This window comes from Thunnus albacares, chromosome 13, assembly GCF_914725855.1.
Source record: "Thunnus albacares chromosome 13, fThuAlb1.1, whole genome shotgun sequence".
Taxonomy (NCBI): Eukaryota; Metazoa; Chordata; class Actinopteri; order Scombriformes; family Scombridae; genus Thunnus; species Thunnus albacares.
This window is the reverse complement of record NC_058118.1, coordinates 21,403,626-21,417,624: the sequence shown is the minus strand read 5'-3', so window position 1 is coordinate 21,417,624 and position 13,999 is coordinate 21,403,626. Positions and strand designations below refer to the sequence as shown.

Sequence of the window (13,999 nt, the reverse complement as noted above, 5' to 3'; positions counted from 1 at the left end):
AACGATACTGAAGTCTGCTCAGAAAATGTCAGTTTAAAAAAAAAAGTAAAAAAAAAAAAGTGAATGAGTCCCTCTAGTCAGAGCTGACGTTCTGCTGGTCGGGCTGGCTGCTTGTTGGTCCCCTCTTATGGTTTTAATGGTTTGGTCTGAGTGACAGTAATGGATGCTGGACAGTGTTTGTGAAAGCTGTGTTAGCGATGCTGTATGTGGAGGAGGAAAGAGCATGATTTTCTTTGTTACTATGGTCCCCGAAATTTGGTGAAAAGTGTATGTGTGAACTCTTAGAATTTATCTCTGTACGGCATTTTTTTTTTTTTTTTTTAGTTTTTAGTTCATCTGACAAGGAACTCATTTGCAAAACATTTTGATTGTCATGGAGCTGAAAGCGCAGGGTTGGCTGCACCAAAAAAAAAAAAAAAGAAAAAAAGCAGGAGCTGAAGACTTTTTTTTTTTTTATTTGTAAAAATAATTTCTCAGAGGCAGAAGTAAACGCATGACTTGAATTTAACTGCAGCAGATGGAGCTAATGAACCAGATTGACTCTCCTCCAGCGCAGGTCTGCCTCTGTATTACCAGAACTCTGTGTGGTCTGGAGCTGGATCCTCTGAAGGATTCAGCTCAACAAAGTGGATCCTTCAGTGGATCTTGCAGGCCAGACTAAGCCAGTGCCTTCTCTTGTGAATGAGCCTCACAGACACAAATACTGTGCTGCATTCTGGTGCTCCTTGTCAACTTCTAAAATCAATAATTTCCATGTTCATTACCAAGGAGTTGTCCCCACATTGGACACCATCTAAAACAAACAGCAGGTAAATATGACATGTAGAGCTGCAACGATTGCCGTTGATTCATTGATTCACTGTTTTTTCTCTGATTCCAGCTTCTCAAATGTGAATATTTTTTACTTTCTTTAGTCCTCGATGATACTAAACTGAATATCTTTGGGTTACGGACTATTGCTCAGGACAAAAGAAAACATTCGAGGACGTCACTTCTAGGAAACAGTGATCGATATTTTGTAGACTAAATGATTAATAGAGAAAATATTCAACAGATCATGAAAATAATTGTTAGTTGCAGCCCTAATGAAGTGGTTCTGTGATATTTTCAGACTTTCAGGTTGACAAGGATCACCTGAATACTTAATTTAAGCAGTGAGTGTTGCAGAGAAGAAGGAAGAGGCCTTGTTGACCTGATAATGATGTATCTGGTCTAGATTAATGCAGACTTTGGGAGGATCCGGTCTCTGAACTGAGAGTATCTTTCTCTGGAACAAACCAGCAGGGTGGATGCTCGCTGTCACCTTCACTACACCACCCTGCCACCCTCAGTCACACCTGTTTTTTGTTTTTTTTTTAAAATCAGACAAAAGGACCACAGGTTATAGATGAATGTGAGAATGAAGGCATGTGAGGAAGATGATCTTCATGGCTCTGCAGGAAGCTGGAGGTGAACGGGGTCGGGGATGTTGAGTGGGCCGGCGCGATCACTGAGTCTCTGTTAGCACTTTGAGAGAAAGTCCTGCAGCCTTGGCGGCCGACAGCGCCGTCGTCGAGCTGTGTGTCTGCTTGCCGGACAGTTCCAGGTGTGTGTGGGTGTGTTTGCTTGCGGTCTGATGGAGGTCGCTGCGCTTGCTGGCAGACTGCTCCAGGGGTAAGCGTGTGTGCGTTGGCGGAGACAAAGGGAGGCGTGTTGATGGGGAGGTGGGCGCTGGGGAGCAGACCGGGGAGAGGGGGCGCTGCTGCTGGTACAGACGGTGGCGGGCGGGGGAAGGGGAGGGGGGAGAGTCTATAGCACTTAAATCTGAAGAAGTTGGGCTGGGGCAGCCTCCTCCTTGAAGGTAGCGAATGCACTTCTTTTTCCTCCTAAGGACAGTCAGAGAGAGTTATCTGTGAATAAAGTGTGGATGGTAAACGTCAGCAAGCTTCAGTAGGGATGCATCATTCACACTGAGGTCATCAGCAATGAACAGGGAGACACGGTCATAATGAACAACAGAGAAGTATTAGTGTCAGTCTACATATATCTGAATATGAGGAATTAAATTACAAAAATTTAATTGCTATTGTGCTAAATAAGTGCACTTCTAAGTTACTATATTTTAAAAATATGAGTAACAACGTTCTTCCATTGGTGTCAATCTGAAGTAACATTTTAGAGCTTTGCTTTAAAGGAATATGAGTAGTAATTTTTGGAAATACAGTTATTCGCTTTCTTCCAGAGAGTTAGATGAGAAGATTGATTAGTATTGCTAAGCATGGAGCTGGAGCCAGGAGGAGATTAGCTTAGCTTAGCATAAAGACTGCAATCAGGGGGAAACAGCTAACCTAGCTATATACAAATTAAAAAATTCCACCACGAACATGTTGGAAGCTCACTGGTCCACACATATCTCATTAGTTTGATATGTACACAAAGTAAATGTGACAAGTGCAGTGACTTTCTGGAGTCTCGTTACCGTGAGGTTGCCGGGTAACATGTGGAGATGGATAAACTGTCCCTAAATAAATAGTTACACTACACAACTTGTGTGTTCCCATTAAACACAAATGAGATATAATGTGGAAATTAGTGAGCTTCAGAGGTGTTAGTTAGAAGGTGTATTTTTGAACTAGACAGAGTCAGACTACCAGTTTCCCTCCGTATCCAGACTTTATGCTAAGCTAAGCTAAGCTAAACTAAGCTAAGCTAAGCTAAGCTAATGGCCTCCTGGCATGAACTCTACGGTTTACACAGAAACATGAGTGGTATTGATCTTCTCATCTAACTCTCGGCAAGACAGTGAATAATAATTTACTGAAATGTCAAACTATTTCTTGAATAAGAAAGAACTTAAATTTATGTTGGTAAATGGAAATATCACTGTATAGGTTTAATGATTTGACATTTGAGAGCAGGGAATACCACTAAACTTTATAATTAATATACTATATTACAGTTATTTTTTATGTAGTACTACAAGTGTTAGGTTTAAATAACGAACGCCTAATGGAGTTGACAGCATCCTTTAACATTATATTTATAGAAATTGCATCATACAGTCAGGTGTTTCAGTTTTTCATCTGCTCCATGTGCTTTATTCTCCTGATCTGGACCAAACATATTGCATCTGTTTAATAAGCAGCAGTGACTGTGCTTTGTTAGGTGTTGTACTTAAAAGCAGACTTGTGTACCGCTGAGTGCAGCATCAAAGCAGTTAACAGGATCCCATGATCATTACCAGAATATGATATGAGTCACCAGGTTTAACCGCAAGGAAAGGCGCTAGGCCATATTTAGAGAGGGAAAGGGAGGAAGAGTGCAATAGAAAGTGATTTCTAAATGTCAGAGTTCACCATCAAAAGGCGCCTGTTACCACATCGCATGAATGGAGAAAGTTGAAAGCAGATGGGCATGAGAACGGCGTCAAAATGCAAAGCTGCAGGGAGAGTGTGTGTGTTGAGCTGTGGTGATAAGGATTTGCTCTAACCACATTCAACCCCCTTTGTTGTCTCAAACCGAAACACACATAAGCACGCACACACACACACACACACACACACACACACACATATACACACGGACTCCATTTCCATGACGTGATGGTGGGGAAGACGACGGGGTTGCTACAGTGCTGTGGTGGTAGAAGCTTTTTCTGCAGAACCACACAGATTCCAGACTCCTGCAGCGACACTGACGACTGTTGTGTACTGTAATTCCCGCCGTGACTGAAACAGGGCAGTCTGACGTGGTGACAGGCCTGCTTCTCATGATTCATATCGTACTGTTACCATTTTCTGCTTATTACAGAGAACAGGAACAGAGATTTGGTTGTCTCGATGTTGTAAAAAAGATCATGAAAAACACTCGGATCAGTGTCGCAGCTGTTGATCACTAAATTAATACTAAACTTTGTAAACCAAGTTTCCTGTTGAAGTTTTATAGCTTGTAACTTATTATTATTCCAGCTGGCTCAGACTAACCCTGTGCTTAAAGTGGGGAAACTGGGAAATTCCCAGCTTTAGTTCATAATTACAGGATAGCAAAGAGAGAAACACGGCTGCTAGCAATATCTAATGATGCATCACTTTTCAATTTGGCAACCGAGAGTTTAAATATTTTGTTAAGTCAAGATAAGTTGAACCTTTCCAGCACAGTGGTTGCGAATTAGTTTTAATTTCCAGTTATTATGTAAGCGATAATACCCGACAAGTTGTAATGGCTTCACGTTGGGTGGTTCTTTGCCCCCGCAGAACTCGAGCCCTGTAACTTGAAAGGCTCTTTTCTTCCCCCCTTGTAGGAATTTCTGACTTTTAGTTTATGGCTTAAACTCATGAAAATTCATAAATCTGCCAGAAAGTGTTCGGAGATGCCAGGAAACAAAATAAAAAGGCTTCATTTTTCAGCAGTATTGATTTAAAATCTGTAATAAATAAGGTAAAAAAAGAAAGAGTGAGGAAACAGAGAAACATTTGGATGTTTTTCTTTTTGATATCAATCCGCAATCACCAGCTAACCACTCTGACATTTATCAAGTGGTATTCCCTTTCAACCACATTAACTTTACAGGGCCTGTATGATGTAATGCATTATAACAGCAGTGTAAAGCCCGAACCACCTGTGACCTTTCAGACGAAACATCACAGGAGAAAATGAACTTTTGGTCACATGTGGTGCTTCGTCTTAAGTTCAAGGAATGGTTGTTTGGGCGTGACCTTTGACCCTGGAACAATAATCCCTTCATAGTGTTAAGCCTGATGCTACTGATTTAAAAATCAGCACAGAAGCAGATTACTCTGCATGAGTAGTTTTTATTTATTTGTTTCACCTGTGAAAATGTCTAATTGAATGAATTCAAACTGAAATTACTTTAAGATGACTAAAGCCGCCTTCAACGTCTATAGATGGTGAATGTTTGATACTAGGTGGACTATCACATTAACTGCTATATTCCACTAAGTAAACACTTCCTCGATCACATATTTGCGGTTCCCATTGTTTCACATTCAAATTTTGTAATTTATAATTGCATATTAATGGCAATAAAGCTTCTCTGTGCAGAGCGGCGAGTTAGTGACAGGAGGGCATGCAGAGCTCAGACTGGATTCTCAATCATTCTTTGGAGGCGGAGCTCCTCTTAAAGGAGACGTAATCTCATTGGTTGAGTTAATCGTCTGTGAGTAAGTAACGTTGAAGACCAGTGGAAAGGTGGAAAGGTGAGAGGAACCTTAAAATGATGGCGCTGAGTGAACTTGACCAGACTGATGAGATTATTGCTACCTCAAGAGCAGCTCCGCCTCTGAGAAATGTTTGAATAACTACGACAGTGAGATGGTTAGATGTGAGGAGAGGTGAGGGGTTTGTTGGACGGCAGCAGTGCGGGGTGCTATGGAGTGGGGGGGGGGGGGTTGGGGGTGGATGTTTGGTACACACCTGCAGGGACCGCACCAGTCCGTTTGTTGGTTGAGGCCGAAGCGAGCCCGGCATTTCTTAGGAGAGCCCGGGTCTGAGCACAATGCACAGCATGCACAAAACAAGGAGGAGGAAAAGCAACAATAGAGAGGAGCAGAAGAAGAAGAAGAAGAGGAAACAGGTTAGAGAGGGCGAGGACAAAGAAGAACAGAAGGAAGGGGAAGAAAGAGAAACAAGAGCTTGTCATGACAGGAAAAAAAAAGCACCAACAGGGCTGTCCGTTCAGAGAAAGCAATCAAGTCAAACTGTTAGTAGCAGTTACAGCACAGCAAAACATCAACAATCACCAGAATAACCACTCAGCACAGACACGACTTTGTTAAACAAGTCATACATCCTGGAAACAAGCTGTTAAGACGTACAGAGAGATACAGACAGAGAGAGCAGCCGTGCTGTGACGCTCTGTTAGTACAGGATTTTAAAAGCTCTTCAGTTTCTGGTAAAGACACCATTATAAACGGCTTTTTCTTTTGGAGGTCAGCGGTCCCGAAATCCAGAAATACATATTCCTGCATCTCTGTTTGAGGCTGGAGTGATTTGGAAAATATATAGTTGAAAATTCTGGCATGTTCCTGATTTGTTTGATAGATTTTTCATCAGCTGCATTTTTAAATGAAGGATTACATTAGTGATTAACATCTGTGGCTCATTAATCAGCTGCTTTGCTACCAGCTGACTACAAACATCCATATTTTAGTACTGATCTCTTACATGAAATACCAGAGCAAAACATTTGCATCATTTAAGCTTTTGGAAAAGCAACAAGTTACTTTCTCATTTTTGATGCTACCTGCTAATGCTAACTGATGTCACTCCAGCATGAGCCTTCACATATAGTAAATCTACTCTACTCAAGACCTGTGGAGTCTTTCCCATCATTTTTTTTGTTGTTTTGTGCAAAAATGTATTCAAAAACTGAGCTAATATGAAGCTAATATGAGACTGCAGTCATCTAAATTAGTCAAATAAAGTGGATATCTTCCAAAATTCTTTTTTTTTTCTGTTTCTCTGGGCAGTGTTTCTTTGCTGAGCTGCAGTGGAAGGATTGTATCAAAAAGAAGGACATTTGTACAAAAGGGGCTGTAACTTGAGAAGATATGTACTTGATTTGACTAATTTGGACAGCTGAAGCTTCATATTATCTTTAGATAAACTTTTAACTGCATTTGTGCTCTGTGCATCTTGTCCCCCATCGCTAGCATTGCAAGTGCATTATCAATGGATCTTTTAACGGCCAGTATGAACAGGAGGAACGATTACAGCATGAAAAACCTGCTTCAATGTTCATTTGGTCACCTGATTATTATTTTAAGACAGATTATGAAAAATTGTGAACATATCCTTTAATGATAATATTTTTTGATCACTGTAATATGTTGACAGAAAAAGGAACACTGCGTTGATGTCCGACTGACATTTTTGAATTTGAAGCAGCTAAGATCAGGCCATCAGTTTTGCACACCAGTTATTCAAATGTTTATAATTCAGGTTACGTGGAAACCTGAGTGGGTGGGTGGTTTGACGTTAGAGACACATCCTGCCTCAAAGACACCAAGACGTTGTTGTGTGCTACAAAGCGCCAACGCAAATTCAAGTTCAAGCTCAACAGAATTCTCTCCAATACTGTAGAGCTGACACAGGCCATTTGTTTTCTCATACTGAAACGTGGTGTAAAAGCTATCTAACCAGAGTCAACAGATGAGATGTTTTGACAGTGGGTGTTTACCTGTGTTGGAGTCCTGCTGCTTCTCCCTTTTTCTCCTCTTCTTCTTGCCCTGTATGACAAAAAAAAAAAAAAAAAAAAAAAAAGAAACCCCCCCCCCGAGACATGAGTCTGGCTCACTTGTTGAAATGACTGAATTGCTTTTAATTCTCCATCAGGGCTGTAAATGATCTGCAGGTTGTTTTTTTTTTATCCAGTTCCTTAACATACTCAGCTTAGTTATCAGCCATCATTTGTAAAGATAATGGGACTGTGCACGAGTGCTTATGAATTATTTTATCTTATTTGCCCTCCGTAAAAAGACTTTCTGGTTTCCTCTCTGCTTTCCTGCTGAGTTTGAAATATTTGTTTTCTAACCCTCCTGTCTATATATATTGAGACCTGGTCCCAAACTGTAATGCTTTTTATCAACACAAATCTGCACCATATGAAAAGTTAATCAATTTGAAATACAAAAGTGCAAAGTTAAGAGCAGCAACCAGCAACCGGGTCAGGCAACCATCGTCAATGCTTAACAAAAGCAAGAAAAAAAAGCAAGAAAGATATGAAAAAACAAAAAAGGAGAACACTTTGCATCACTAATATTATAAACACAATTCATGCAAAACCTGCCAAAAGTAATCAATGAAAAAAAGGAGATCTGAGACGCTCCAAAAAAAAAAAAAAAAAAATCTATTTAGAAAAAGGCTTTTAAAAGTTTTTGAATCTCCTCAGATCTAAAAATCTTGTTTTCATATTTCACTATATCTTCGAGCTGACTGTACTGTGTGACTGTTGAGGTAAACATCAGAGCTGTTCATACAGATCCGGTGATGGTGAAGTGAGGCCTCATATTTGGCTGAGATGAAGGATGTGGGTACAGACATCTACCGCCTACGCTACAATGTCTGCCCTCCTCAGCTCGCTGTCAGCACTGTCTATGTGGTTACAACAAGTCCTACTGCAACTGCAAACTTTCTGAAGCTTTATTTCTGTGGGTGTACGTGTGTGTGTGTGTGTGTGTGTGTGTGTGTGTGGGTCTCTGTGTGTATGCGTATATATACTATATGTAGGTTGTATTAGGACTTAGAGGAGAAACCCTTCACAGCTGCGGGGGCGATATGCGGGACTTCGCTTCCTGTTTTGCTAGTGGGTCCAGTGACTGCCTTGCTTTTTGTTTTGTTTTTTTTTATAACCTCAGGAGGAGAGCAGAGTGTAAAGTGTGATGGGGAATGAGGGGGTTTCTTGAAATACAACAGACAACATGTTAAGCACGGCCTGAATGTCGTCATTACACAAGTTGGTCTTTTCAGTGAATATGTGCTTAGCAGACTCTGTTGCTCTGCGCCTCAGAGGACTTTTTCGGAAATATCATTATTTTTATTGTTTTTTTTCCCTCTTTACACTCATGGAGTTGTGATGACTGTTGCTGAGCTATTATAACGAGTGATGCATCCCTGTCTTCAAAATAATTCTTGGAAAACAGCTGACTTTATAGTGATATGCAGTATAAAGTTACCTGCCCATTGCCCCTATAGGTAAATACTGTAAAAACAAACGCTATTTGTGTCAGTAGGCCACCATTTGTGGATGATGTTTACACATAAATATACTGTAGTAGAACTAAAAGTCATGACGTATGTCCATGTGAACTGAAAGCAAACAGCATCCAGTGTTAAACCTTTCTGAACTGCTTAGAAAATGCTCAAAGCTCCATGCATACAGCAGTAGCTCTTACACCTATGATCACAGTCTATTAGAGCTCTGGTTTATAACATAACAGGACCTCTTGAGCTTGTTTTTTGAACACTGAGATTAGAAATAAACCTCTAATGGCAAGGTTAGGACTTATATCTGCTCAATAACTGGCGTCGTCTTGTTCTATTCTGTCAGGTACGGCCTTAAAAATCAGTTAAACACCGAATAAAGAATGACGAACCGAACTGAATCAGCGTGCGTGTTTAAGCAAGCTTCGTAGGATATGTCTGAAGCGCTCGTTCAGATGTTATAAACCAAAGCCCAGTTTAAGTGTGACCATAACTCTTGTGCCATGCCTGCCTGTCTGCAGAGTTCAGCTCAGTCAGATAAGAGAGAAATGAGACAGTACAGCAGAGAAAAGCATATAAAAAAAAAAAAAGGTCACCACTCTGCCAGCTATCTAATGTGACTGAAAAGCAGCCTCTGTCACAACCACGGCCTTTAATTCACCTGATTATGAATAAACATACTATGTGTCATTGCTGTCTAGCTATACTAATAAAGGGTTGCCCCCCCCATCCAAATGAAAGAATTGTAATGATAAACTATTGCAGCGAGGCAGTCAGGCCAGCCATGCGGCCCTGCTCTCTGTTAGTTGAGCAAAACGGGTTGATTTATACCTCTGTGTGATTCAGTGTTTTACGGTTTAGCTGACTACTCGTCGTAATCATGGCAACGTGCAAGCCTTGGTGAAACGTTATCCATAACTGACCAATCAGATCTCCTTTTGTAGCTGCTGTCACCACTTACGTGTTGGGTTTTTTTTTTTGTTTTGTTTTGTTTTTTTGTGAGGCTGATGCGTGTGAGTCATTAAGATTGTTGGAAGGTGCATGCAAAACTTTTGCACAGGAATACCCACAACCCCTTTCATGCAGCTCTTCACATACTCATTTTTTCCACCACAGAGGCATAAATCCACCATAAGACGTGTCCCTACCCAATCAGCTTTACTCTTTTCCCCTGCGACCCCGCTAAGGCCCGCCTCCTGCAAGAGTTCAACAGCAAACTGACAAGTCAGAGGCACACAGCAGCCCAGATACAGCACATCCCCCAACACATTAGACTGATGCAGATACTCTCAAACACATGCACCCCACAGGTGTGATTTCCTCCTGTACTGTGGGAAACGTATTTAATCATTTCATGCCACAAAAAGTGTGTTGTAATGTTTTATGACTTTTGACTGACAGGTCTGAGAGCCAATGATCATGCAGGTTTGTTGAGGCAGTAGCCGGTGAGTAAAGTAAGTAATTTTCTTCAGCTCTGAGGTGAGAACAACAAAAGATGATCGATCTCGGTTTACTCAGTTCTGGTTTATTGAATTCTGGGCTGTTTTTTTTTCATTTTGGTTTCATTTACAGGGAATCAAACCAGAGAGCAAAGAAGTCGAGTGGTTGTACCGGTTCCTGGTGTTGCTGTTTCAGCAAAGGTTTTTATACTTTTCACAGCTTTTAGCATTTTATCATTTTCTCAAAATGCAGCTTTCTGCTTCCAGTGACCGCTTAATGTCAAACTCAGTATTCGGTGAGGTAATGAAATAATAACTTATCAGAATAGCTCTCATTGTTTTGTTATTCCTATTTTAAAATCAAAACTAAAATCAAAAAGAGAATGACCGAATCAATGAATTTTTAAAATACCATTTGAACTATAGTTTATCAAATGTTTGTGTCTTTTTCTGCTGCTTTAAGGGATCATTTCTTTCCAATCTGCTCTTTACTTTCTGTTATTGGAAGCATTTTTTAGGAAACTGTCTCAACACAAGAAAACCTGTGTTTACTGTGAAATGCTGTAAATCACTATTAATGGAAAATGAAGTTATTAAAGTACAACATCTCCTGACATGGGACGACATCTTTACATTGATATAATAATCAAATAATAATAATTACATTACATTTTTAGTATTTTAACCAAAGCAACCACATGACTTCTTTATTCTGGTAATGGTTCCCACTGCAGTCCAGGTTTAAAAAAATCATAACAAGTGAGAGAGATTTCATGACGTAAAAACTTCCTACATCTTCCTGTTTATGTTTTTTTTAATTTTTTATTATGATGAGTAGAACAGTCAGTGCGGAGTAAGAGGAGTAAACAGTAAGAAGAGGAAGTGCTTACGTAGTTGTCCCGGGCAGACCAGGTCGGGTAGAGCTGCATGTGGAGTTGTCTCTCCTTCCGGGCCAACTCGTAGTACTTGGCCTGTTCCTCTCGGGTCAGTGCGTGCCACTGGAGACACACACACACAAACACAAAAGCGTGTTTGGATTTAACTATCACACGTTAGAATTAGTATTTGCCAATGCTGTATATTGTACAGTCTTAAATGGTGAATTAATCTCAAAAACTAAGTCATCAAGCTAAAAAAATATGCTTTTTAACAATGTTGGAGACATTATGGAGAATAAAAAAGAAAAGAGAGAATGTGAGCATGAAAATATCAGCTACATTTCAAATTATGAACGCTGCAAGAAACTTTTCTTTTACCTTCACGTTCTGAGAGCTTTGATCGCGATATGATCTGTACCTGGACTGTTCAAATTGTACAATTTATTTAATTTTCTTATCATTCTTCCTGATCCCAGTACCACCAGCCGGTGTGTAGTTGTGATCTCAGTAGCACCAGTGTGTGAGGAGAACAGAGTTCACGTTACCACAGTCCTCTCATGTTCCTCATGTGTGAAATTACAGAATGACCTGGAAACAGGATTAGTCTGCGTTATGTGTATGTGTGTGTGTGTGTGTGTGTGTGTGTGTGTGTTCATCCCTCACCCTCCGTCCCAGAATCTGGTTGATGGCGGCGCTCTCCTTTAACGTGCACTCTGCGATGACCTTCGCCCTCATCTCCTTCATGTAGAGCATGAAGGCGTTCAGGGGTTTCTTGATGACTGGCTTCTTGGGCTCCTTCTCCCGCTTGGCTTCCACTTGCGGCTTCCTGAAGGGGAGAGAGAGAGAGAGAGGGGGAGAGAGAGGAAGGGGGTAAGGGGGAGATGAGCGGAGATGGAAAGAATCAGAATCTGCCTTTTTTTTCATTGTTTCTTTGTTTTTCTTTGAATTAGAGTTGGTTTGAAGAATAGAGAAAAGAAACATTGAAGGAAAATGCACCAAAAACCAAGCAAGTGTGGCGTGGAGTCGGTGCGATCGATACTTACACGTACATGCCCCTGTCATACTGTTCGTGCTCCTGTTTGCCTGAAGGGGGCACTATTGCTGGGTGGGGGATCCCTGTGGGATGCATGCCTGATGGGCCCAGCATCAGAGAGTGAGGGAACCTGGTGGAGGGGAAAGAGAAGGGCGGAGGAGGGCAGGAAAAACAAGAGATAGAGAGTGACAGAACAGCTTTAGTCAATTCAGACAAATGCGTTCAGTTGGGAGCAGAGAGGACAGTGAGCGTCAAAGCAAGCGATGAGCCTGAAAGCATGAAAAGCAAGGAACAAATCTGTATTTTCTGTTAAATGTCCACAACAGGCTGATAAGTCAAACGTCCAACAGCAGTTTGACTGACTGAAAATAGGACGCCTGCCTGTATAAACCAATACAAGGACAAGCTCTTAGCTTTTTAAAAAAAGCTACAAATATGAGGCTGGTGTTCATGTCAAGCACTGAGTTTGAAATGTGTGAATTTTTATTTTTATGCAACCATGATGTAAACATCTGTCACCACTGGAGGGCGCCGTTGCCTTACAGAGAGTGGAATGAGTGCTCCTTTACATTTCAAACCTTTTCTTCAGTTTCGTCAGTGCACTCATGAACATCTCAATCCTCAAGAATTTCACCATCCACCATATGATACACATCTATTAATGAGTCTAAAAGACAGATATTTTTTTCTTAGAAAGAAAAGAACGATAAAATGTTTTATGAGTTTTAAAAAACAGGTTTGTTTCAGCACCCTCACAGACAGTAGAGATTTTGTTTAGGCGACACAAAGTCTGACCGACAAGGAAGCAGCAATAAGCGTCAGCTTCTGGCAGCTGAGGGAACATCTGGGTAAAAAAAAAAGATTATCCCAAAAGTATTCATAACGTTTGTTTTAACCTGCATTAAGTGTCAGCTCATGGGTGGGGTTAACTGAATTTGGCAAATTCAGGAACTACCAACAGAAATATAACATGCATAAATAAAGACTTGCAAATTAAGAGAGTGCTTGCTGCTCTGAAATAGTGAATACAGAGGATGCATCTCCTACTGGGACTGATATAGAAGATCATGTGATCAATGATCACACACAAAAAAAAATGGATCGAGAGATGAGTTTTGGTGTGCAGCAATTTACTATTTTCAAAATTTGGATCTATTTTCAGTTATCTAAACTGTTAAACAATCAATAAGGAACCCCCCCACTTATTGAGCTTCATACAGGTCTAAAACAAACCATATGAAAGGTCGGTTAACTCAACGTGACCAGGGATCTTGTGTTTAAGACCCAGCAGACGACCTGGCGAACAGGTAAAGCGCTGTGGCAAGAAAGCACCTGTCTGTTGCAAGCATACATTCTGTGTGAGTGTGTGAACGTGTGTGTGTGTGTGTGTGTGTGTACAGAGGTCTGTGACAGTGGTTCAGCATCTCATGACTTAAATTAGAGTTACAGCTTAAGCAAAAAAACACAAAAAAACAAAATACTTGGCTGTAAAATATGAAGAAACTCACAGCGGGGTCATGAGGCTCGCACTCATGTGTTCATGTTTTTCCATTTAGTTTTATTGGTGAGTGTCATGGATACGATCAGGGACAAAAGGAATAAAAAAAAGGCAGCGTATGTGTGTGTGTGTGTGTGTGTGTGTGTATGCGTGTCAGCCTTTTGTATTCTGCAACAGCGGCTAGCTTGGCTCGGCTACGTTTTTTGCCTTGACTCAGCTTGTTTTGGCGAAACACTGAACTCGTCCTGTTTACAGCACACTGCCTCCAGTAGGACTTTTACAGCAGCTGCCCAATGAAAGCAGACACAGAAGCCGACGGTGAATGGAAAACTCCGGCTCAGGCGTTTTTTGAATGTGCTATAAACAGGATTTGTTGATGCAGAGCGTTGCTTGTTTTTTTTTTTTTTTCTTTCTCTCTCTTTCTCTCTCGGCTCGGTCCAGCCGGCCGGCT

General features: G+C 40.9%; 1 protein-coding gene across 12 annotated transcripts in view; it reads right to left on the bottom strand.

Moving 5' to 3' along the window:
• Window positions 1-1,358: 1,358 nt before the first annotated feature.
• tcf7 (transcription factor 7) overlaps window positions 1,359-13,999 on the bottom strand; it is a 112,284-nt gene continuing 99,643 nt past the window's right edge. For 4 of the 12 annotated variants that reach the window (XM_044371470.1, XM_044371472.1, XM_044371466.1 and 1 more), the window contains 7 exons: window positions 12,061-12,180; window positions 11,681-11,843; window positions 11,030-11,137; window positions 9,849-9,896; window positions 7,178-7,226; window positions 5,413-5,485; window positions 1,359-1,865 (listed from right to left, as the gene is read on the bottom strand). In XM_044371470.1, coding sequence (XP_044227405.1) covers window positions 1,487-1,865; window positions 5,413-5,485; window positions 7,178-7,226; window positions 9,849-9,896; window positions 11,030-11,137; window positions 11,681-11,843; window positions 12,061-12,180 — 940 coding nt within the window. In that variant the 3' untranslated portion in view covers window positions 1,359-1,486. Of the gene's footprint in view, window positions 1,890-5,412; window positions 5,486-7,177; window positions 7,227-9,848; window positions 9,897-11,029; window positions 11,138-11,680; window positions 11,844-12,060; window positions 12,181-13,999 lie in introns of all 12 variants that reach the window. The other 8 variants (XM_044371467.1, XM_044371469.1, XM_044371474.1 and 5 more) reach the window with 6 other exon arrangements.